Source organism: Tenrec ecaudatus, chromosome 8 (assembly GCF_050624435.1).
Source record: "Tenrec ecaudatus isolate mTenEca1 chromosome 8, mTenEca1.hap1, whole genome shotgun sequence".
NCBI lineage: Eukaryota > Metazoa > Chordata > Mammalia > Afrosoricida > Tenrecidae > Tenrec > Tenrec ecaudatus.
The window spans coordinates 42,696,112-42,721,300 of NC_134537.1; the positions used below are offsets into that span (position 1 = coordinate 42,696,112).

The 25,189-nt window shown below is 49.3% G+C and overlaps 1 protein-coding gene and 1 non-coding gene across 5 annotated transcripts in view; both read right to left on the minus strand.

Moving 5' to 3' along the window:
• Positions 1-25,189, minus strand: part of KALRN (kalirin RhoGEF kinase) — a 727,411-nt gene that overhangs the window by 247,688 nt on the left and 454,534 nt on the right. For all 4 annotated transcript variants that reach the window (XM_075556312.1, XM_075556314.1, XM_075556313.1 and 1 more), the window contains exons 17-25: positions 22,557-22,748; positions 19,349-19,498; positions 18,115-18,229; positions 17,035-17,150; positions 16,391-16,513; positions 10,111-10,293; positions 8,621-8,739; positions 6,772-6,838; positions 4,622-4,731 (exon numbers count right to left, since the gene is read on the minus strand). In XM_075556312.1, the coding sequence (XP_075412427.1) occupies positions 4,622-4,731; positions 6,772-6,838; positions 8,621-8,739; positions 10,111-10,293; positions 16,391-16,513; positions 17,035-17,150; positions 18,115-18,229; positions 19,349-19,498; positions 22,557-22,748 (1,175 nt within the window). The remainder of the gene's footprint in view (positions 1-4,621; positions 4,732-6,771; positions 6,839-8,620; positions 8,740-10,110; positions 10,294-16,390; positions 16,514-17,034; positions 17,151-18,114; positions 18,230-19,348; positions 19,499-22,556; positions 22,749-25,189) is intronic.
• On the minus strand, positions 4,043-4,206 carry LOC142455727 (U1 spliceosomal RNA). Its single transcript, XR_012785872.1, has one exon. It is a non-coding gene; the product is annotated as a U1 spliceosomal RNA (small nuclear RNA).

The following is a 25,189-nucleotide window of genomic DNA, read 5'->3' on the forward strand; positions in this document are numbered from 1 at the left end:
TGTGGCAACCAGCAGTTTTTAAAAAGGGGGAGAGTGTGGAGGAGGAGAAGGCAAAAAAAGAAATTGAATAGAACAAACTATCAGAATGTAACATTCATAGTGATATACTAAAACAACCCTTAATTTAGTTATGCATTTCATATTAGGAGATGAATTTTTATTATGAGTATGTATGTGTCTATCTATCTATTCATTCTTGTTCATTCCAACTCATGGTGACCCTATGGGCTAGAGTAGAGTGGAGCTCTGTAGGGTTTTCAGTGGCTGATCTTTTGGCCATCGATTGCCAGCTCAGGTTTATAAAGACAATAAAGGGCAATACTAATGAAAACTAGGGGATTATTTTACAGAAACAACTTGTGACAGTGTTGTCACCACAGAACCCCATCCAAAGTCAGGGGTGACGTGTAGCTATGAAGAGGGCAGCTGAGATCTAACGGAAGCTGGGGAGAATTTTAAACAAAGAGCTGTCCTCACCAAAGCTAAACATCTAATAATTCGAGGAAACTGTAGACAGTGATTTCCGTGAATTTCTGTGTTAACCAGCCCATTAGGAAATGGCCGTATGCAATATTTACCTAGGACTACAAAGGCCCTTGAGGCAGACAACAAACACGGGCCTACACACACTGAACAAATCTTGGCTGCCGTCTTTTAGAATGACCCCATTGACAAGGGTCGATACAAACTGGCTGAGATATTGAGGACATTCACCCGTCAGCCCTTGGTCTAAGGCCCTAGGTCCTCATGGCCCATTTCCCGGGAGACTAATTTGGTTATCCAGGCAGTGCCACACTCAAGCTCGCTCCTTCAATCCACGTTCCTTTCTTACCTCCTCCTTCCTCTCGTCCCTGGTCCCCTTCTCAGAAGCAGCAAGAGCAGATGGCCGGAGCAAGGCTCCAGAATGGACAGGAATGTGGTTCTTTATCAGATAACCAAACTATAACTTTGTAAACACCTAGTACAGATAAAAAACCAACTTTGTACATTTAGTAGGCTATAAAGCAGGGGTCCTCAAACTTTTAAAACAGGGGGGCAGTTCACTGTCCCGCAGACCCGTTGGAGGGTCGGACTATAGTTTGAACAAATTCCTATGCACACTGCATATATCTTATTTTGAAGTAAAAAACAAACAGGGCAAAAACACCCGGCGGGACGGATAAATGTCCTTGGCGGGCCGCACGTGGCCCGCGGGCCATAGTTTGAGGACCCCTGCTCTAGAGCAACCATGGCAGAGAAGCATTCCTGAAGAGCAGACAGGTGTTCCTGTTCAGACTGCCAAGAAGCCCCTTCACCTAGAAATTCAATTATCCACTGATGGTGATGGGGAGGGGGCGGCAAAAAAGAAAAATCAGATCTCATTGTTTTGCCCTGTCTCGAGACTCGCACAAACAAGAGGTTAAATTATGACTTAGATGGCATTAACCTTCAGCCCACAAAGTGTAATACTATATTTTGGCTTCGCCATCCATCTATCCACAAATATTTACCAAAAGTTTTACTACTATCTGCAGTGAAAGACAGTCTTGTATTTTCAAAGTTGGTCAACTGCCTTTCTGAGTCTTATTTACTAGAGGTTTTAGAAGTATTGTGTTTCTTCATCCATCAAAACTTATAAAGCACAAATAGAGAGCATACAAATAAAGCAAAGCCTTGGCCTCCTTCGGACTTTGGGGAATTAATATACAGCTTAATTTGGGGCGATCATCCCTTACGTTGTTGTACTTTAGAACAGGATTACATGTTGGTGAATGGCTTTTCAATGCCTTGCAGAGGTCCCCGCTGTTCAACACAGAGTCATCAATTACAGCTATTATGCACGAGGCCCTACAGTGTGATAGGGTTGCTGGTACCAATCCTGAGCAGCTCTTGATGGCTATGACCTTTTGTCCTTTGGGCTTTGTTTAATTTTCTCTCTGGCATTATTTTAGGGGGTTGGTATCAAGTGACATGCTGAAGTTCTTGATTCGTACCTGCTGTTTCTGAATGACTTAAACCAAAAAAACAAGCTCACTGAGCAAGTCAATTCTGACTCCTAGCGATCCCACAGGACAGGGAAGACCTGAGGCTGTACTCCATTCAAGTAGAAAGCCTTGCATTTCTCCCTCAGACTAGCTCCAAACCAAACCAAACTCACTGCCAATGAGTCACTGCTGCCTCACAATGACCCCCTGTGGGTTTCTGAGACTGTTACTGTTTACAGGAGTAGAAAGTCCAGTCTTTGCCCTGAGGGGCTGCTGGTGGTTTCGAACTACCGACCATGCTGATGGCAGGCCAACGTGTAACACCACTATACTCGCAGGGCTCCCTAGAGGTTTCAAACTGCTGACCTGGTGGACAGCAGCCCAGTAGGTACCCATGGTGCCACCAGGGCTCCTTGTGAATTACTGGGGGCTTGGAGACCAACTGACCCAGAAGTAAAGCAGATTTGTGGCAGGGTGGAGAGAGCCTTTCTGGAAAGTCTCTGCTGTGCGCTCTAGAGTTCCACAGATTTGGTAAGAATGGTGGGAGTGTGAGGCTGGTTGACTAAATCCCAGAGACCATAAATCATAAAGCAACAGGAGCTTACTGTTTACCACTTGGGTGCCCTCTCGGATATCCCGGTGAGATGGGATGCTAATGACCCGGATGAAGATAGCACTGGGGACAGTAGTCAAGAGTAGCTTTTTTGGGATCTTATTAACAACAGGCATGGGGAGAGACCGTTTTGATGTTTGAACATCTCTGAAGAAGACATATCGAGAAGGTCAGCAACATTTGTGGAACAAGAATAAAAAGTTTTTAAAGGATTGGGGACTTTTCCTGGGTGTCCCAGAAAAGCAGGTAGTTGTCAGCCCCTCCCACTTAAGAACGTACCATGCTAATCATCTGACAAGGCTAACATGTCAAGGGAGCTACATATTTTATGTGCTGTTCTTAAACTGGTGCAATCTGATGACATGACATGGGGTTAATTATCAGGAGTTTCCAGGAGAATGTGACTCAGAATTCTTAATTTAGCCTTCCCCAGGATTCTAAGACACAGCGCTAGCTGGCCTCTTGGTCATCCTCGGCAAAGGACCACACGTAGGCTGCTCATGATGGCCAGTTCTGTCCACTGTGGCTCTCTGAAAGACACTTTGCTAACACTGGAAATGCAGATGCACCAGGCGCATTTCAGAGGGCCCTGGATGCACGGGGGTGAAGAGCTGGGCTGTGACCTACCTGCAAGGTGGGCCGTCTGAAGCCACCCGCCACTCCGCAAGAGAAAGCTGGGACTTTCTACTCCTGAAAACGGTGACAGTCTTGGAGACTCCCGGGGGCAGTGATGGCCTGTCCGATAGGGTCACTGTGAGTCCGCATCACTTGATGGCAGTGAGGGAGAACGTGGCATAGCCCCGGATGCATTACTGATGGCGACCGCACTGGCAGTGTGGGGAACGGTCCTGTCATTGCAGTCTCTCAGTCAGTGCTGCTCTTGAGTGTTGATTCAGGTTGGCTGCTCCACCTGCTGCCTGGCTTCCTCAGGGATTTCTGCAACTGGCTGTTTCCTCTTAAGCATGCCCGCTCACTTCAATAAAAGCCTCGACTAGCCTGCCTCCAGTCCTTCCTCTACGTTGTGTTCTTTAACACCGAGCATCTACCTCTTGACCCTATCTGAGCAACACAGGCCTGAAAGAATGCTAGGCTTTGATCCCACATCATCATATTATTCCTGCGCCCTGAGATCCCACTCTATCTCTATTTTGGAAACTACAACATTTCTACTAGTTGGTTATGTCACTAACTACACCAATGTGCTTGCTCACCCCGTTAACAATAGCACGTGTTGTCTCATGTGCTGGGCAAAAGACTTCTCAGTTAATTTCTGCATGGGGGGATGGTAAGATTTTATGATTCAATGATTCCATTCATTTCAAGAAAACATAGAAGGTCCATTGATATAATCTCTTCTATAAGCTATTAGGAAATGGGTTCTATTAGGGGCTCTGATGGTTATTTATTGTGAGGAGAAGTTAGAGGGAAGACGTTGATGCAAAATTTCTTTCTCTCTTTTTTTAAACAGGGGATAGCGCGAACGCAGTCCCCCACTACCACAAATTATGCAGTTGAGTTTCCCACATTTGGGGAAATCGCAGGGGTCAGCACACCCGGAGTGCAATGGGTGAGCCTCGCCCTGGGAAAACCACCTTCGTGATCATGGTATCTCCTCTGCCAGGTAAGTATGATGTAAAAATTCTTAAAGTGAAAGAAAAACTTCATGAAATTTAAAACTAAATGCCCACAAGGTAGAATGGTTAGCCAGGGATGAATTTTGACGTCAGCATTTCCCTCCAGATCTAATGAGAAGATACAATTATTTCTTCAAAGCCTGGTGAGTGTTCTGATTAGGAAGATGAAGATCTTGCCCATTGGGTCCCTGAGGTGAGTGAGGGAGGAACCTGAATACCTTGCAGCTCCCGTGTGGATTTTGAATTGCAGAGAAAGGTGAATGAGGGAGAAAGAAGTCTGATAGGAACTGGCGTGGAAACATCCCAGGTCAGATTTCCCAATCAGCTTTGAGCCATTTTTTGAGAACCCCTGTTGTCTGCTATATATATAACCCCAACATGTGCTCTGCTGAGACCCACCCTCAACCTACTTGTTATGAAAGTCGTAGATCTCCTGGATGTTGCCAAAGATGATATGCTCTTTATTGAGGATCCCAGGGGGAATTTCCTCCACGCCACTGGTCATTTCCCAAAGGTAGGTCTGAAAGACAGAAATAGTTCATCACTGGCAAGTGCTGCCCCGCGAAGCCCATGCAAAACAACAGCCCCTCAAACTGGGGCGGCACGAGTTGAAACACGGAGATTTTAAATAAGCAGAATGGCAAGAAAAAGCTGAATACAAGGTCTTCTAAAGCTTTATGTTAAAATTCCATTTTTTTAACTTAATTTCTCCAAAAACCTCCTAAAATTTGCTGATGGCCCTTTTGTCCAAGCGTTGTTGGGAAAATTACACACTAAACCTTATAAAGAATGCAAACTCCATGCAATTTTGCTATTTATTAAATGTGTGTGTGTGGGGCGGGGGAGGGCAGGGAAGTGGAGAGCAGATTTTCAGGCGCAATTCAGAGCCAAAGACTGTATAAAATTTTTTATTTTGAACAGAGGTGATATGTACACACACACACACACACACACACACACACACACACACACTCACTCACACACACTTGCTGAAGATCATCCAAAAATACTTGCAGCAGTGTACTGACGGAAGTAGTTCGTGCTGGATCCACAAGAGGGCGTGGACCAAGGGCGATCATTGCTGATGTCAGAGACAGATCTTGGCTCAATGTAGAGAATACGAGAAATCCATTTACTTGTGTTTCATTGACTAGGCAAAGGCATTGGACTGGATGGATCACAATAAACTATAGATAACCTTGAAAAGAATGGGAATTCCAGAACACTTCATCGTGCCCACGAGAAGAGGAACTTGTATATGGATCAAGAGGCAGTTGTGTGAACAGAACAAGGGAATAGTGCATGGCTTACAATCAGGAAGGGTGTGCAGCAGGGTTGTAGCCACTTACTACACTTACTCAATCTGTATCCTCGGCAAGTTCTCAGAGAAGCTGGCTTATAGGAACGTGGATGTGGCATTTGGATGGGAGGAAGGTTTATTAACAATCTGGTATGCAGATGACGCCACCTTGCTTGCTGCCAGTGAGGAGGACTTGATGACGATCGTGGATGGCAGCCTTCAGTGAGGGTTACAGCGCAGTGTAAGGAAGACCACAAGCCTCACAAGTGGGCCAAGAGGAGGAAAGGTTGGAGTTGTCAAGGATTTGTCTTAATTTGGATCCACAATCAATGCTTATGGAAGCAGCAGTCAAGACAACAAAAGGCATGCTTTATTAAGTAAATCAGCTGCACTAGACGTTTTTAGAGTACTGCAAAGCAAACACGTTACTTTGAGGACCGAAGTGCGCCTGACCCAAGTCATGGTATTTTCCATTGCCCATTGCATATGAAAGGTGGGCACTGAATAAGGAAGACTGAAGAAGGGCGGCTGCAACTGAACTGGGTGCTGGGAAAGGATATTGATAGTACCATGGGCTGCTGAAAGGTCAAGCCAATCTGTGTTGGAAGAAGTACGGCCAGAGTGCTCCTAAGAGGCAAGGATGGCCAGACTTCACTTTACGTACTTGGAATACGTTGTCAGGAGAGGACAGACCCTGGAGAAGGACATCGTGCTTGGAACAGTGGAGGGACAGTGGAAAAGAGGAAGGCCCTTGATGAGATGGACTGACATCGCGGCTCCCACAGTGGGCTCAGGCACAGGAACAATGGTGAGGTTGGCGCAGGGCCGGGCAGTGTTTCGATCAGTTGTGCACTGGGTTACTACAGGTTTTAACCCACTCAATGGTACATAACAAAAACAACAACATATATATGTCTATGTGTATACATATATGTATATACACACATATACATATGTGTGTGTACATATGTACACACACATACACTCACATAAATATGTCTTATTTTTTTGGCTGGGTATAGCATCATCTGATTAAAAAACCAAACTTTCTTTTTCAAAAGCACTTGAAGTTCCCATGCTTAAGTCACTTTAGGAGAAAGCAATGGTTGACTTTGGGAGAAAGACTTTTCTCAGGCTGCCTTTCATTCCTTACTCTCTGGGAGAAGACAAAGACAACTGGACTCAATTCTTGAGTCTTTGAGCCAGGGCAAGGGTGCCATCTTCCTGCGACCGCTATGACCTGGTCACCACGCGCCTTACCTCCATGCACTCGTGTAAGTCCCTGACGTACGCCTTCTCTGTCTGCAGCAGCTCAGCCATGATGAACCTAGAAGGAAATGGGGGTTTTTGTGAGCGATGCTGTCATGCCTCCCTTCCCCCAGCTCCACTCCTCCTCCTCTTTCATGTGCAACTTTCTGGAATGTCCCGGGTCTCTACTTTACGGGCACCACAGAGAGAGCTTTGAAATATGAGCACCTACTCAAGTCCGGGAGGGGCCGTTTGGCTTTGGAGCACCTCCCAGAGCCTGCCTTCCTTTCTTCTGGTCTGGAGGTAAACCCCCCAACTTCCAAGAACACTGGCAGTCTGGTCCCAGATATATTCCTGATGTGCGGCATGGTTTTAGAGAAATGCTTGCCCTCCTCCAGGCCTCGTCTCCATATTTAAGGATGTTGCTACAGTGTTTCTTGATCAATGTGGGTGTCTTCAGCACTCTTTTATTCCCGTGGCTCAGACAAGACACAAATCACCGCCTGCCCTCAAGAAGTTTCTAATCCAGTTAGAGATGCTCAGGAGTCAATTGAATATATAAAATGTGAAACCACATAGGAAAGATGTTCAGAAAGGAGGGCCAATGACAGTGTATTTGATACGAGTTGGATTTTACAGAATCTCTGGAATTCAGAAAGAGAGAGAATGAAACTAGACAGAAAGAAAACCCGTGACGGGGCGCAGAGTACAGAAAGTAAGCGATGATCCAGAAAGGAAACGGGAGAGGTGGGCAGGGAGAGAGGAAGGGAGCAAACAGAAAAGGCAGGTCTGGTTCCAACCACCAAACGGAGAATGTCCCATAATGTCTTCTTCAGACCTGCCAGGAGCCTTGTTCATCAAAGTGCGTCATTGGGATGGAAAATTATTGTGATCTAAGATTGGGTTAGGCAAAGCCAAATGATAAGGACTTGGGGGTTTGATCTATGTCCTGGAGCAAGTGTGAAGCCATTTAACATCTGGAACGGAGTGACACAAATGATTCACACTATTCATAATGGTGACAAGGCAGGCAAGACCTAGGTTTGAATGACGGCTCCATTACTTCCCATTGCCATGTGGTTTAGGACAAGTTGCTTAGCCGTTCCAAGTCTACTTCTCATCTGCATAATAATATTAAGTACCTGGGATCCGTGGCAGAGCCTTGTTGCTGCTGTGGGGTTAGCATTGGGCTGCTAACTGAAAGGCCAGTGGTTCAAACCCACTAACTACTCTGTGAGATTACCCCCCAACAACCATGTAGGTGGTGGTGGTGGTGGTGGTGGTAGACACAGGATTAGCAATACTGAGATGTCACTTCGGAAAGAAAACTCGGTCTCACTGGACTGGGAAACTGGGCACGGAGTGGGAACCAGGGAGTCAGGGAAGGTCTTGAAAGACTCCAGACATCTGGGGATGCGGGCTGAGACGAGAGGAACTCTGAAGTTAACAATGGACACCAACTGGTGACAGGTGGGCCACGAGACGTCAAAGGGACAGTTTGAGCGCACTGCATAACTCCAGGTGGGGACACGACAAGGCTGGTGGCAATTATTGACGGGATTAGGAAGCTGAAGGGAACTCAATTTGGGGGAGGCGGAGATATTTGGTTTCATCTGTGTTATTCTGAGAGTGTGACATGAACTTTGATCATTAAAGAGGAAGATTTTCGTTATGAAATGAGTGGCACGTTGAGAGAGAATTCGAGACATGTAGATGTCTTCACAGTGGCTCTGTCCACCCGACAGGAATTCATGCCTGTCCATCCCAAACCTAAGCCGGCAGGCGGTTCTTAGGCTGCCCGAGGGACAGATGACAGCAAAACCTAAGCAGAGTCACAAGGAGCCTGCCTCCTAACACCTACTCTTTCTTCCGGGCGGACTTGCGCTTCTCCTCGTTGGTTTCATGGTTGGCATCCCGCAGTTTGACCTCACGATCGGAAAGGCTTGCTGGGATGATGTCCAGCTCCAGGTCCTTGTTGTCCTACACACGAAGAGATCAGACAGGTCACCCTGGGGACGTTCTGGGAGAGCAACTTGGTCGAGTCAGGGGCGGTGGTAGTGGGGGAACCCAGAGCAGATATATGATGGCTGGGAGGGCGGGGAAGATGGGAGAGGACTCGAGTATTGATAGGCACTCTCACTCTGCTCCCCACATCCCTCTTTCTTTCAACCAGGCCAGACCCATAGGGCCAGGGTCAGGGTCAAATGCGTGGAGCTAATACCCACAGCAGGAAAAAACAAACAAACAAACAAGGAGCACACTTGATAATGCCACGTCTACTTCCCCAAGGCCTTTGGTTCTGATTAAATCCAAACACACAGCCTCACAAATCAGTCTACGGATCCGTCACCGCTGAACTCGAGGTGAAACAGGAGAAATGCACACAGAAAACGTTCCTTTGTCCAGGGACAATCGACAAGGCAAAAACATCCCGATGAACACAAGCAACTCCCCTTGAGCATAGAAAGCTAAATGGCGGGACCATGATTAACGCTTCCCATGGCTTCGCCTTGCTTAGTTCTCTCATCACTTGTCTTCTTAGATGGCAGCAGCTTCTGGGCAGAGACGCCATGCAGAGCCAAGCTGAGGGGGTCCTGAACGGCCTCAGCTCGCCGTGGGGGGATCGCGTTACTCTCCAGGCTACTCTGCTGCAGAGCATGAGCCTCTTTAAAGACTTAAGAATGAGAAATCCTAGGATTAAATTCCCAGACTGTATTTAGCTTTTGCTTCATAGATCACTGGCCCCTATTATAAAGAAGAGATTAAAAGTCAATCTTCCCTTATGTTTTAGCAAATAATACCCCCTTTTCAACGGAGCTGTCAAAAAGCATTTGCACAAATTACACCCCCTCTTCTAGAAAGGGCACTATTATTATATACAAGGGGTTCTAATCATTGGCTGATTAACCCCATTGGCTGGAAGATGTACGGATGATCCCCAGACAAAGGATTTAGTCTTCAAGGGCGACAGCCCACACTGCACACGGCAGAACTCTGCCGTCAGAGGTCCCCCTCCTAGCGGCCTGTTTTGTAACATGCATAGCATGGGAGAAAGAGGCTTTCGACACCTGTAAAGAGCTACAGCCGCTGAACCCCATAGGGGTGGCCCTACCTCATTCTATGGGGTCGCTATGAGTTGGAGTTGACTCGATGGTGGTTAATTTTATTTTTTGGAGAGCAGAGCACTAATTACAAGGGACGGGAGGTGATTGGCTCAGCATGGCCCGGTGCCTCCACTAGAAAAGCCAGGCGAGGCAAATGTCTGAGAGGGAAACAGCTCCTGGGATTGCCTGGTAACCGCCGGCAGGGCCGAGGATGTGACGGGAAGGCTGGGCAGGCCTTCCCACCTACCTCTGTGTTGACTCCGAGGGCCTTCTCCAGGGAGTACCGGTACTTGCCCATCCGCAAGGAGAAGTCCCTGTAGTGCTTGTCCACCGTGGTCACCCATTTCCTGATCTCCGTGGCATGAATATGGCCTTTTTCCACAAAGCTATCCGCCAGCTGGATCAGAAGCTTCACCTTCTCCTTGGTTTGCTGCCCCAAAAGACAGTCTCGGGTCACTGGGTTACAATGACTCTCATGCCCCTTCCTCCCAGCCCCCTTTCACAGGCGCCAGAGAGCAATCTCGTCGCCACACGGCCTGGGTCTGGGTCCTGGCCCTGTCACCCACTGGCTGGGAGAAATTGAGCAACATACTTCGACTCTGTGCTTTGGTTCCATCATCTGTGACTACTAGTGTCTGTGTCACAGGGATGGGGTGTGCATGAAGGGAGGTGATCATGCCCATTAACCGGGACACGTGGTCAATGACCTCTGCCACTATGACTATTACTGTTTGGTTGTTATTGATGTGATGCAAATGAGAACCCCTTGAATTAATGTGGTACTTTCTCAGATCCCAGAGCATGTTCATGTCGCAGCATTCGAAGATCATTTGAATGACAAGACATCCCTTTGAGATAGGTAGAAGGTAGGTGGTGACAGTCTCCGTCAATCCCACACGACCCAATGGAGGCTTAGGTCCAGGTTCCCAAGGGCAGCAGGGGCAGAGGGCAAAGTGTGCTTGCTGACCAGCATGTAAGTGAACGACAGCAGGGTCTAAAGAAACCTAATGAGGAGATTTAAGAGTAATGAGCTGTCATTTTTTTGCCACCATGACCTTGTCTGTGGTTTCCATCAGAGAATACACGGAAAGGGTTAATGATGGCTAAGTAAGGGGTAGCTCTGGCAGCTATTGGATTAATTTCATTACTAGCAAGAATCTGCTCAAATCTGACTCTGCCCACAGCACTGTGTGCAAGGCCTATGGGGATGTGCCTGGGGGATAAGCAAACAAAAGAAGAAAAAGAAGTAGTATTCCCCACCCCACCCCCCATACATAATCTCCAGAAGGGACCAGGATTCACACCGACTGATTACATCACAGGAGGCGTGACGTAATTGCATGCACACTAGCATGAGAAGCAGGTATACAGTGCACCCGGCAGGAATGTTCAGACAGAGGATGCAGGCGGGCTAGCATGGCTGGCACGGGCAGGAGAGGCTGGGGAGAGGAGGCGGAACTGCCGTCGGGTATGACACGGGCATGGATAGGGCGCTGCAACACGGAAGCCGCTGTTTGCCCCTGGATCTGGAAGCTGTGACTCGATCGGGGATGTCTAAGAGAGTTTAAGGAACGAACATTTCGATACTATTCTGAGAAGACTTCTTTTGAGCTGGGGAGAGCACATTCCAGGTTTTCGCCAGGCATTCAGTCTAGACAGCGGAGGGAGATGGAGGGGGAAAGTCACAGGAAGAACAGGAGACAAGACCGAGGAGAAGTCTCTTGCTCTCACTCCCTTCCCTCCCTGCCCAGGCTCTTCTGCAGCTCCTCGCGGGGGAGTTTCTGCCGGAGACAGGGCTTGGCTTCCTGCTGGAGAGCGAGCAGAGGGCTCTGCGGGCCCCACAGCCGAGGCGACTGAGCCTCCTGCACCTGAGGACCAGAGCGGTGTCCGGGCCAGGAGAGCAGAGTTGGGGAGCTCTGATTTCAAGGGAAGGAGCCTGGTGGGAGGGCAGGAGGAACAGCTTCTCAGTCAGGAACTGGCCTCATGAAGGAAGAAGGCAAGAGTAACAGTATTGGCAACTGGTTAAGCGACTTGCACAGATAGCCTAAGGATTCGGTGTTTTGTTTTCCATTGACGATGCTTTATTTATAAATATCTTTTTAAAGGCCTCGTATTTACATAAGACAGCATCATTTTTGTAGTTATAATTTAAATTTTTTATGTGAAAGGCTGGGAAACTTGTCACAGGGGCAGTTCCATCCTGCTTCATGGGGTCACCAGGACACAGACTCAGTGGCAGTGAGTTATCTTGTTGTTGTTGTTGAGGTCTTTAGCATGAGATGGCATCTGACAGCCAGATGGTGGCAGCAGCAGCCTGTGGGGCAGCCATTATACCAGAGGACATCTATCCCACAGTTTCAAACCTGGGATGCAGTCAGCCGGGAAGCTGCTTCACAACCACGAGCATCCTGGGTGGTGCGGCGCCTGGGGAAGCCCACAGAGAGCAGACCGTCTAGCCCAGGGGTGGCCAATGGCGGCTCTCCAGCCCTGGGTGGCCCTTTCAGTACCTACATGTAGCTCTGAAGTAAAACTGAGATATTTTAAAGGCCAGTATTGAGATCATGCTGATTTCATTGGTTTGTACAAATGGGTTGATGCCTGCCCAGTCATTTTTAAATTGTGTGAGGGGCAGGATTGGCTCTTGTGTCTCAGAAGTTTGCTGACCCCTGACACAGACAACTCTTCTCCGCGTGGCTGCACCTCCCTCTGAGAGAGCAACCCCACCTCACTTGCTGGACTTCACGCGGTGAGGGGCTCCCACGCACCCCCGACTCTTAAATCCAGTGGCCCTCCCTCCTTTCTTCTCCTCCCCAGACACACAGATGCAAACCTCCGAGTGCTCCACAGACAGACAGACAGACAGACAGAGTCTTGCTTTGCGTACGCAGCCTAGCAAGTTATTCCCAGGTGCTCTTCAGTGAGCTGCGAGCTCCTGAGAGCGTCAGCCCTTGTTCATTTGTACACCTCAAGTTCGAGAAAACAGCAGGCCTGCCATAGATGTTGGATAGAGGAGCGGGTGAATGAGTCAGTCTTGTGTTTAGGGGTTTGGTTCTTGGAGCTTGACCAGTAAGCGCTGAGGATTTAGACTGGGGACACATGGATGACCCATCTGGCCCATGAACTAGCAAGGGCCGCTGGGCGCTCACCGTGTTTTCTCATGATCACTCGTCACTAGGGAGGAACCCATCAAAATCGCAGTGAGAAACCATCTCTATTCTGCCCTGCAGGGGCACCATGGGTGGGAGCCGACTGGTGGCGCCTGGAGGTGGTGGTGGGATGGCCGTAATCAAAGAAACAGACACTTTAAGTGTTGGCGGGAAGACGTGTTGGAACTGGAGCCCTCGATGGGTGCTGCTAGCACTGGAAAGCGGCGGCCCCACTGTGGAAGAGAACTAGATGGCCCCTCCAAAAGTGAAACAGAGGGGCCAGAGGCAGCTGCCAAAGAGAATTGGAAACATTTGTCCACACCAAGCCTTACTGGATACGAATGCCCACAATATTATTCATGATGGCCCCGGATTAGAAACAAATATTCATCAACCGATGAGAGGAAAACAGAAACCCAGTCTATTGATGGGAGACTCTTCAGTCACAGGTTCGGAAGCCTGCTATGAACCTGGGAAACATGCTGAAACGTGGACGAAGCCAGGGACGACGGGCCTCTTCTTGTAGGACTCCGCTTACAGGAAATGGCCCGAACGGGCAAAGTCAGAGAGAAAAAGCAGATTAGCGACAGTCAGGGCTGGAGTAAAGGGCGAGCTGGGGTTGCTTCAGGGGTGACAAAGGGTCCTGGAAGCAGCCAGTGGTGACAGCTGCAGAACAGTCTTGTGTACTAACCCCCCTGATGTATTAAAAAAAAACATGAAAAATATAATAAAGATAAAGACAGGTTGCTTTCAGAAGTTTCTCCAGAAGCCAAAATGATGAAGATTTCCTTTCATCGAGTACCCTCTTGAGAATTCTGAAACTCACAATCGCAAGACATCATTTGCGCTCTCCCACACGCGTGTTTGCAGCGAGGCACCAGAAGACGTCGTGTTCCCTCTCAGCCTCACGCAAATGATCTCTATCTTACTTTGAGTCCTACACATAAGTGGATTTCTGGAGACAGTAGCTTTGCAAATTCAGCATTTCTTCTGTTTCATCTGTTTCGTAACTCGGGGTTTAGTATTCAGTCTCGAGCCATGCCATTTATTCTCTCCTGATGCAAGGTCAATTTTGTTTCCAATTCAAATCCATCTTATTGGCTATAAAGTTTAAGACCAGAGGGGCTGGTTAAATGAGATTTGCACCTGAGACGTGGGGCGGGGGTGGGGGGGCAGGGGGCTGCTGTTAGGCCCTAAAAGCGCTTCAGCTAGTTCTGTTAGCCTATAGATTTTTTTAAATGACAAATAGTCCAGAGATTTGGAATCTGAGCGATGGGAGAGTGATAATCTGCTAACAGAAATACCACACATACTCGAGTATAAACTGATCCGAATAACAGCCGAAGCACTGAATTTTACCACAAAAACTGCATTAAAAACTCGGCTTATACACCAGTTAATACGGTAATTAAATTGAGAGCGAGGACTTACGGAGCTAAAGTAGAAGCAGCATTTTAAATACAGATTTGGGAGTAGGTGTTGAAACGTCCCCAGCTCCCTTTATTCCCCGTATGCTCACAGCACAGAAGCTAGAGTCTGGGGCAGAGAGGAAGCATGGAGAACGCTTCCTGTCCTTCGGGACTGACTGGCTGGTACAGGAGACGGCACAGCACCCGGGTGACTGGAGCACAGGAGCGGCCCTGCCAGCCACCTAACATGTCATGCCGACCCCAAGGGCCATGGGGCAGGGATGGGACAGGCAACTTCCTTGCTTTTAGGCAGTATGACAGAGGAGCAGGAGGTACCAAGGAAGAAAGAGGCATGAACCGGCAGGAAGCATAAAGGATTCCAGTCAGAGGAATGGTCTACAAAGGCACAGAGACTCAGAGCCCATGATTTGTGATCAATCTCTCAGAGAGTAAGAGAGTACACTGTTCTGCTGGAGCGTAAACTTGACACCAAGAACAAGTGACGGTAATGCTGGGGAGGCAGGGGTGCAGGTGGAGAAGCTGAGTGTCAGCCTGCCTCCAGGGGCTGAGTGGCCTTATGATCCGGGCAGTCTCCTGATGAACCGTGAGGAAGAACAGCACGGACGGGAAGGAAGGGCAGGCCAGAGGCATGGAACTGAATTAGGAGGCTGCTACATCCCAGGGCGGTGACGATGCAAATGAGAGGAGAAGGCTCTAAAGGTAGGTTGAATTACAGCGAACCATTTCCCACATTGCAACTTTGGGTCAGGGCATATTGAGGTCCTACGAAGTCAGAAGGGTCTGCTGCGGCCCATTCTCTGAGGGTCAGACGCTGATGGCTCTGACATTTTTCCGCCTGTTTGTTCTAGACACTAGGCAAGAGGATGGGAAAACCAACCGCGGGTCAGTGAAAAGCCCCCTTCACTGGGTCCTGAAAGGAGCCTGTGCACTTGCCACCTTCTCGGCACTGCTGGTTGCAGCTGGTACTGAACTCACAGCTATTGACAACAGGTGAAAAAGGTCCAAAAGTTCACAAGGACGCAGGCGATGGGCCTTCTCTATCTAGAGGTCCTAGCACGGGATTCCTAAAGGCGAAAACCACGTTGGATGTACCAGCTCAAGCAGAAGCTAAGGCTTAATTTTGGCACCGTCAGTCCCTCGAGCGGCAGAGGGGTCTCTAGGTAGGGTGAGCGCTCGCATGTTCTCCCCTGGCCCCCACAAAAGCCGCTGGCACGGTGGCGGTAGTATCTGCCACGGGCGGAGGTGATGTCGAGAAAGGCCACCCGGTGGCAGGGAGCCCAGGTGAGGCACAGAAGGAACTGGGCAGCTCGGATTGCCGTTCAAAGTCAAGGACCATCCAGATGATCAAAGTCTGACTGTTCAACTGGAGGCAAATCTGATTTTCCACCCGCTAGTGCATTCTCCCACTCAGGGTCAACCAGAGTGCGAGCGTGTGTGCGCGTGTGCACATGGGTGCCCACACATGTACACGTTGCTTACCTAGCTCACTAGCAGGCCCGAGAACAGCGGAAGCAGTCAGCTTCGGAGAACAGCATCATCTGCTTTGTGAACCCCCCACGGTCACGGGCCCTTCTAGTGGGTGGCGCCCTCTGCTGCTCCAATTTCAGGAATGCATTGGTAGGTGCCCAAGCTCAGCACACATGTGCACCTGGGCATGGACACACCCCTTTGACTTAGTGGGTGGTCCAGACTGCAGCAGATTTCAGAGCCATGAGCAGGAAGGCGAGTATTGGGACATGCAGTATCGAGGAGTGGACTTCTGGACAGTTGTTCTATCCAGCAGCTGCATTCTTTGGATAATTAAGGCCTCAAGGGTGAATGCTTACTGTTCTTTGCCCTCGCCTTAGCTCCCTGCATGGCTGCTGTCCTACCTCTGATGCAAAGTTGGACAGAATGTGGGGGGAGGGTGGGGGCTGGCTGGGTTGGGGAAGGGGCTCTGACCACCTCCTACCTTGGCAGGCACCCTGAATTCCCCATATTCTTTCAGCAGCTCCTGGGTCTCCTCTGTGGTCTCTCCGCTGGAGGTATGTGTTGAGAGGTAATATTCACCTGTTTCTTGGATCCAGTCCAGAGCCTGTGGGGGAAGAACATGAGACACTCAGTCCCCAAGGTCAGAGGACAGCAGGGAGGCAAACCAGGCTACCACAAAGGCTTGTGGCTTGGGACAGCATGATGGACCTAGGGACGGTTGACACAATGTGATTGGGACGTGACTCTGAAACAACCTATAATGTGACTGGGGCGTGACTATGAAACAACCTATAAAGGAGCCGTTAGATTTGGAACATCCGGCAGCAGATAGTGTCTCCTCCATCAGACTAGGGACTTTCAAGGCCAGCCACCATCCCACCCATAAGTTCAGGACAATGGCCTTCAGCATCTTCTCACAACCGCTGGCTCCCACTCTGAACAGAGGGTTTGGAAAAAGCCGGGTGCAGGATGACAGCCTCTGCCCTCGCTCTTCTCTCCACCCACACAGCTCATCTCTGCTCTGCCAGCTGTGGGGACTCTCCTCTGGACTGCCCATGCCTTGGTCACTGGGGCCTCTGTATGCTCCCAGAATCAAGGCAAAGCCAAGGAAAGCTCTGGACGTACCTGCTTGGCACTGCGTTCAAACACCACGTACTGCTGACACTGGTCTAACCGCCGCTTCTTCAGGGTCCAGAAGTGCAGGACTCGATTCTCCCTCTGCAAGAGCTCACTCAAGATGGCTGCAGGGAAGAGGGGTCAGTGCTGGTCACGGGAAGGCTCTGAACAAACACAACCAAACACCCCCAGCCTCCAGCCCAGTCCTCTGGTAACGGAGGCCTTCAAAGCCTCTCCGCCAGACGAGTGCAGACAGCAGAGCCAGCACTGGGCATGGAGACTCTCTCAGGAGGGAAGCAGTAAGTGGCAGAGCCAGGATTAGAAATGGATCGGATGATTTACCAGCCCATGTCTTGTTCCCAGGCCCCCAGACACCCTTGCCCTGGGCTGTTCCACACGGCGGTCATTAGCCACATCCGATTGCTGGCATGGAGATTACTGTCAACTGCCATTGTGTTGGGCTCCAATTCAGACACCTGGCAGAACAGAACTAGACCCCGCCCAGTTTGGCACCACCCGAGCGCGGACGGAGGCTTGGCTTGTGATGCATTGGCTGAGTTTGGAAAAGCAGGTCCGCCAGGACTTTCTTTCTAACGTTTAAACGTGCCGTATATACTTGTGTAGAGCCAAGTTTTTCAGCACATTTTTAATGCCGTTTTTGTGGTAAAATTAGATGCCGCAGCTGATATTCGGGTTGGCTTATACTCAAGTATAGATGGTACTTAATTACCATTAAAATACAAATGAAAATCTAGCTCCTCAGTAGCTACCTATGCCTATAGGTATTGCCCAGTGTCCACACAGAACAGTTCCACTATCGTAGACAATTCTATTGTACGCCATTACGGCCCGAGAGGCCAGGAGACACGTGGAAGCTCTGGGCACAGTGTAGGCTGCTCACGTCCGTTATAACTTCTGATGTACAGCAACAGAGCGACCGTGACCCACCGCTGCCTCCTCCACCCCGCATCACTTGCCCTTCCCTACAAAGAAGAAGCAGGGAATTTGCAATTTGGGGAATGTGGGAAGGGTGGGGCTTCGGTGCTATGCTGTGGTAGTGACCAGTGACCTGGTAGGTCTCCCACTGACCTTTGACTTGCTGCTCAGGCCCCCGGGTATGGCTGGCGACACTGGGCATGCTGACGTTATTCCTGTGGATGTACTTGAGAAAGACCTCGGCGTTCCGCCGCGCCAGAGTGCAGGCCTAGAACAGACAAGGGTGTGAGACCACACGTTCAATTTCTGTCTGTAGCGATTTGGAGACACCAGATGGTTTGCCCTCTTCCCACCTTTGGAGGATGCTCACAGGGTGCTTGCTTGCGGTGGTGAGCATTCTGCAGCTCTGGGTGAGAAGAAAGGAGCCCTGCTGGTACTGTGGGTTAGAAACTGGATCGCTAACCTCAAGGTCCATGGTTCAAACCCATCATCCACTCCATAGGAGAAAGATGAGGCTGACAGTCTTGGAGATTGACAGTCTTGGATATTCTATATAGGGTCTCTATGAGTCAGGGATAACTAGATGTCAGTAGGGTTTTCCAGTTGGGGGAGAGGAGCTCTGGAGGTCACTTCTGGTCAATTTGGATGGCTCCCCCTTTTGAGCCTTCGAGTTATCAAATGAAGCACTTCTTATGGCTCCCCTTTTCCACCTTGGATACCAATAAGAAAGCAGTCACTCTTGGTGACCTATATGTGAATTAGGCTTTCTCAACATTCCCTGTCAGGCAGGTGTCCCTCTGCCCCGATGATGCCTTGCTGATGGTCACTCTGCTGAGCCCAGAGAATGCAAACTCACTTCAACAGCCGTTTAATTTAGACTCCAGAGAGGAAATTTGAAAAACAAATCATCTAAGCATATGATTCCAAATCCAGATGAAAATGGTCAACATTTTCCAGTCCTATTTGACCATGAAATCTACTCTCACCTCCAGAGCACTGGCAGACATCCTCCTGCTGGGAGGCCCTGACAGACACGGAGGAAGAAGAGCCGTTGTCACACATCCCTTACAACTCACGTTAGCTGCAATGGCCAGTGAAACGCTCCTTGTATGCATGGGGGTGTCTGAGCCCCCCAAAACTGACACTATGGCCAGTTATTCTTAAGGCTGCGCATTTTCTGAATTCCTCTAAAGAGCATTATTTCCTCTGATGGTAATGAAACATTCAATGAAACACTGAACACAAACAGCACACAAATAGGTAGGTGGTCCCATAGAGAACATATCGATGGGAGACAAGGCGACAGGAGTCAGGGGGCAAGAGAGAGAAGGTGGATGAACCCCCAAGACACGAGAGATCAAGACTGTGGGTGGCCATGGGCTTTGACCTTCAGAAAGGCCTCCTTTTGTTCCAAATGCTTGCTGATGAGAGGAATGACGTGGTCGATCTCTGCTGCCGGGCCCAGCTTATCCCGTCCGCCGCACCAGTCCTCATCCCTCCGGTACTCTTGCTCCAAGCTTTCCAAGACACTACACACCTACCGAGCCAGGGAGGAAAAGAGGCAGTCAGTCAATCAGCCTGGACGTAGGCAGAGAGAGAGGGAGGGGAAAGTGATATTTTTGGGTGTCGCTGTTATAACCTCCCAGTCATCCTGCGGATTGGGTAGAACAGAAAACGAAGGGAGAAGAGACCTGGCCTTGTCTAATCCTCTGTGCTTGCCCTGCAGTAGGCGTCCCCAGGCCAAGGGAAGGAAGGGCATTGCCTCTGGGGGGTGGTTTGTGGACCATCAGTGAAGTCATTTTCCCCACCACTGGGGAGAAAAAATACCCCAGCAAAAATGTCGCAAGGCCATGCCAGTTCCAGGCCTTCTATCACAAAATACAAATTTCTTTCAGAGGGACAACACATTTGGGGTAACCTAAAAGACAGTTGGCAGCCGTGGTGGCATAGTGGCTCCACAGGAGGCTAACCCAAAGGAAGCAGTTCAGAACCAGCAGATGCGCCTCTGGAGGAAAATGGTGCTTTCCTCTCCTGCAGGGTGACAGTGTCAGAGACCCACAGGCACAGCTCAACTCTGTCCTGTAGCTTCACTATGAGTCAGAATCGGCCTGGTGGCAGTGAGAAAAGACAGTTGGGAAGTGTTTCCGTTCTCAAATGCTGAGAGGTGCTGTTAAGCAACCTGATCCATGACCTCACAAAAGCTTGGCAAAGACAATTTGCGGAAGGACAAGTTACACTGGGCACCGCAGTTTGAGACTCAGGGCAGGCAACCCAGGACCAAGGCCACTGATACCTAAAACATAAACCCATCTTCACTTAGGTGTCTTCAAGTGGATTCTGATAACTTGATGGGCGATGAAAGCAGGGGAGAGCGGCTTCCCCTCTACCCTCGGCCATCGTGGCCTGGGAGTGCCATCCCGTTTGATGAAGGGCACGGCTTTGGGAAGGATGCTCGCTCAGTGGTCTGCACCATGTCCCAGGCGCACTCAGTCCAGACATGCTTCTCCTGTCAGAGAGGGCTGTCCCCACACGCTAGCTGACTTCACTAGGCCCATCTCTAGGCCCCCCACACCTCCCTTTATTCAAGGCACGGAAATGTGCAGAAAGGCCCAGGTCTTGCAATGAGACAGGAAACAATGTAAGACAAAAAGAGGGCTGGAGACCTGCTCTATCACAGCACTGTGACGGAAGCCAATACATGTAGGAGGCAGAAGAACTCAAAGATTATCAAGTAAGAATGCTTGGATTTAACAAGGGTCCCAAATCTAGAAAAGGTAATGACCTTGAACAAAGTCAGTTCGGGGTCAAAGTTTCTCACCCTTAATCAATGTACTGTCCCCATCAGCATCTAGACCCCAATGAACATATCTGTTTGCTATTAGAGAGAGACAAAGCCTCCGTTTCCCCCTATGAAAACTTATTTGTTGAAAAGACTTTCCTTTCCCCATCGAATTGCTCTGTGAGAACTCAGTAGACAACGTACGGCAATTGTAATCCGATTGGAGCTTGCTCTACTGATCCATGTGTCCATACTCACTCCGGGTGATTCTGTCGTGATACTGTAGCCTCAGCATGTCTTAAGAAGCAATAAGTGTACCTTCTACAATGTTCTTTCTTTTCAAGATTGTTTGGTTATTCTAGGTTGTTTGCATTTCCATGTAAACCTTACACTCAGTCAATTTTCTTGATAAAAGTTAGTTTCCTGGGATTTGATCGGAATTGTGCTGAATATACAGAACAGCTATGGGAGCCTTTAGCATCTTGGGCTGCTGTGTCCACTTCTGTGACTCCGTCTCCCTGAACCAACAGACAGAGGGAGCGAGAGCTCTTCCCTGTTGCCATATCCAAGCAAGCAACCCCAGAGCATGCTGGGAGAGGGTGCCGAGCCTGTAACCCTGGCTGCGGGCCTTTTGTATTTGCTCGGAGGCTAGGCTTTCCCACGATCCCCATTAACCACTCTGAAGGAGACACACGTTTCTCTGATCACTCTCGACCAGGGAGCAATGCACACGAGGAAATTATTTCACAGTGACAACGCCAGCTTTAACCCCTTGCTTCCCGAATAGCACCCCAATCGTTTAGAAGACCCTCTTACACGAGGCCTGCTGCAATTGCTGAGCGGACGCCCTGGCAATGCGTCTGCATCTCCTGCCTGTCCTCTCCCAGCAGCCCCATCTCTCCGAAGGCGAGGCTCCAAGCTCCCCGAAGACCCAGAGCAGCGTCTCCTTCATTACATAGAGACCCACGAGGCAAAGAGGTGTGTGTGTTTCAAGCAAATGCGCCCCCTCCTCTTCCGGCCTTCAGAAAACTCAAAACCAGACTCTGCCAGTGAGTCAGTTCTGACTCAGAGACCCCCTGGGACAGCATGGAACTGTCCCTCTGGGTGTCTGAGGCGGTGACTCTACCAGAAGAGAAAGCCTTGTCTTTCTCCTGCAGAGCGGCTGGTAGATTTGAACTGCCGACCTTGCGGTTAGCAGCCTAATGCACAGCCCACTACTCACCCCCAGAACTCTTTCAGCCTTCTCAGGAACCATGTATTGCCTGCCTCCCTGATGCTGGTTTGGACACATGACTTCCGTTGGCAATAGAAGGTGAGCGAAGGTAGGTTTCCAGCACAGTAGGTTTTAGGCTCTTGCACTGCTGCCTCCAGTAACTACTGGTCAAGGCGGAGGAAAGCCCTAGAAGAGATCTAGAGCCTGTCTGCCAGGCTCGGTCTAGACAGCTGAACCACGGGTACTTGTGTGAAAAACAGAAAAGAAAAATGCTCACCGCTTTATACTACTGAGTTTGGGGAATGGCTTTTTATACAGTATCATCAGGGTAATGGCTGATACACTGCTCCCCAAATCTAGCATCCCAGAAGGCCCAATTTCTATTTCAATACCTCAGTAAAGATCGCAGGAGTTTGAAACATTTATTTTATAAGAACACAACAGAACAAAACATCTAAATTTGTTGGAAAGGGTGACAAAGAAACACACTGTGGGGGTCCACAAACGGTTCTCCAATTTCAGAGCTTAGGACAGAGGGGCCTGGCTTTGCGCTGCAGATTGTCAACCTTGGCCCCACAGCCCCCCCATCACCTCTCCCCTCACCTGCTCTGAGGTTTTGTAAAAGGCCACCGAGGCATTAACCAGCTTCAGCCGGTCTTCCATCTTCAGCATGAGCTGCTGCCAGTGCAGGGCCACCTTCTCGGCACATTCCCGGATGGCCTCCGCGTCATAGTGGCCAGCCTGGAGTAGGGCCTCGGCTTTCTGCTGCACCTGCAGGGCGCTCTGGTGTGTCTTCTGCAAGGAAGTGGCATGAAAGAGGGACTGGGCACGAGGGGAGGAGCGAGCGGTCCGTGGAAACGACCCAGGCGTGGTATGGGAGGGGGGTGGAGTGAGGCGTGAGTGGAAAGATGCAGAAAAGTTAAAGAGCTTTAAATGATGGATTCAAGCATTTTTGTCATGAAGATCAACACATCATAGTATTTAAAGCATCATCTTAAAAAAAAAACAACAATACCAGGCAGTTTTGTTATCTAATCTCTCGGCCCTGTAGCCCCTGTCTCTCCTCTCTCCTCCACTACTTGTGTCTGGGTTTTAAGGAGGGTCTGGCTTCCACGGAAGAGAAACAGTGTCAGTGCCTATGAATCTGTTCTCTGGTTGGTTCATATGTTATTTAAATGTCCCTTCCAAGTCAAATCCTAAAACTTGTTCACCAGACTGAGTTTTCAGAGAAGTTATTTCTGGAGTCCATTTTATAGATCAAATATTTGGAGCTCATTAAGAAGAAAAATCTCTGAGTGTCAAAAACCTCCACCAAACACAGTAGGATTCATTTCAAGCATGCATAATCAGCTGGAAAGGATTTCAGTGGAAGAAATTCAAGTTTTTAAGTTAAGAAAACTTTAAGAGTATCCTCCCATGTCACCCTCGAGTTACCCTACCCAGGGACAAAGCAGTACATCGGCAGTTCAGCTCAATGCCTAACTCCCACGTCATTTATATTTGGCTTTATGGTATAAGCTTTTGGTAGAAAGTTTAGGTTGTCCATGCCTCCTGATTCAAGCTAAATGGGGTTCTCATTCTCTGTGTTTATGAAACACGCCAGCGGTGAGGAGGCCAGACTGGAGGATAGTGTCAGCGGGGATTTAACTAAATGGGATGAAAATTTACTAAAATGAAATGACCCACGGGGGGATGCTGGAGGCCAACTGACTTGACAGCTGATGTCATTCCATCCTCTGTTGCTGGGCTCACTTCCACTCCCCCCCAGATCCAACCAAACCCACTGCTGCTGAATCAGTTCCAACTCATGGTCCCATGAGTTACGTAGCAGAAGTATCTCCCCATAGGGCCTTTTGGCTAGAAGAGGGAAGCAGACCATCAGACCTTTCTTCTGAGTGCCATTGAGTGGAGTCAGACTAGTGATCTTCAGGTTACTAGTCAAGTACAGGCCATCTGTGTCTCTTAAGACCCTTTTCAGAGAGTAAGGCTAATTTGGCCTTTCCACTTTTAGGAAAGCGTAGCTTAATCAACGCCGGGAGGGAGGGAGTTAGCAGCCCCGTCCGTACCTGGTCCCAGAATTAACTCCTCACCTTCTTCTTGGGCAGCATGCAGGGGCAATTCCCAAGGGACAGTTGGCTCAACATTTCCTATATTGCATTTGCTTCTCCTTCTCATTCCAAACTGTACTCCACACACTGTGATATTTTCCAGTCCGCAGCCTCCAGGCTTCGCTTCCTGCTTCTGAATCTGCACTTGGTATCAGCATCTATCCCCTCTGGTTGCCTCCTGCTCCAACCCCGGAGCCTCCAGTGTGCTGCCTTCAGTTACACACGACTATACGCTGATCAAACCCACCCAGTGTTGCCTAAAAAAGAGGACTGCTTCTGAAAGGTCCCAGCCATGTAAACCGTGTGGGGCCACCATGAGTCAGAATCAATTCCGTGGACACGAACCACAGTCCACTCTCTTTCAGCAGTAAAGCTCTAGTCCAGGGGTCCTCAAACTTTTAAAACAGGGGGCCAGTTCACTGTCTCTCAGACCCATTGGAGGGCCGGACTATAGTTAAAAAAACAACCCTATGAACAAATTCCGATGCACACTGCACATATCTTATTTTGAAGTAAAAAAACAAAAGGGGGAAAACACCTGGCAGGCCAGATAAATGTCCTCGGCGGGCTGCATGTGGCCCGTGGTTTGAGGACCCCTGTTCTAGTCGGACAGCAGGAACATCACCCTGTGCCCTTGTCTCAATTCTAAAGTCTTTAGGATTTTCCTCATTGCTATGAAATTAAGTCCAAATGCGGGAGGCCATCATTAAAAGATCTCTACAACACGGTCTCCAACGTAACCACATACATTTCCTCACCCCCAATCCCTGTGAATGTCGACTAGCCTACGTTCTTTTTTGTTTCTGTTCTGGTCGTTGCTCTGTCTTTAATAGGTGTCTCTCAGGCTCCCCTTCCCTCTCCCACCCTCCCGTCTTTATTCCAGTCTTCCTGTGAAGTGCACCCCAAGTCCCCCTTCCTTCAATAAGGTAGGTCCCTTCCCAACAACCTGAAAGTCAGAGAGACAGTCTCCTAGGTCCTTCAGCTGATGCTTGGCTGAGACTTTCAAGGTGGGCTGTTAAAATAATGCTAATAGCTGGGGTTTGCGAGGCTCTACTCCAGGCGCTGTACGCACATTTTCTAGTTCTTGCAACATTATTTCCATTTCCTAATTTTAAAAAAAGGGGGAGG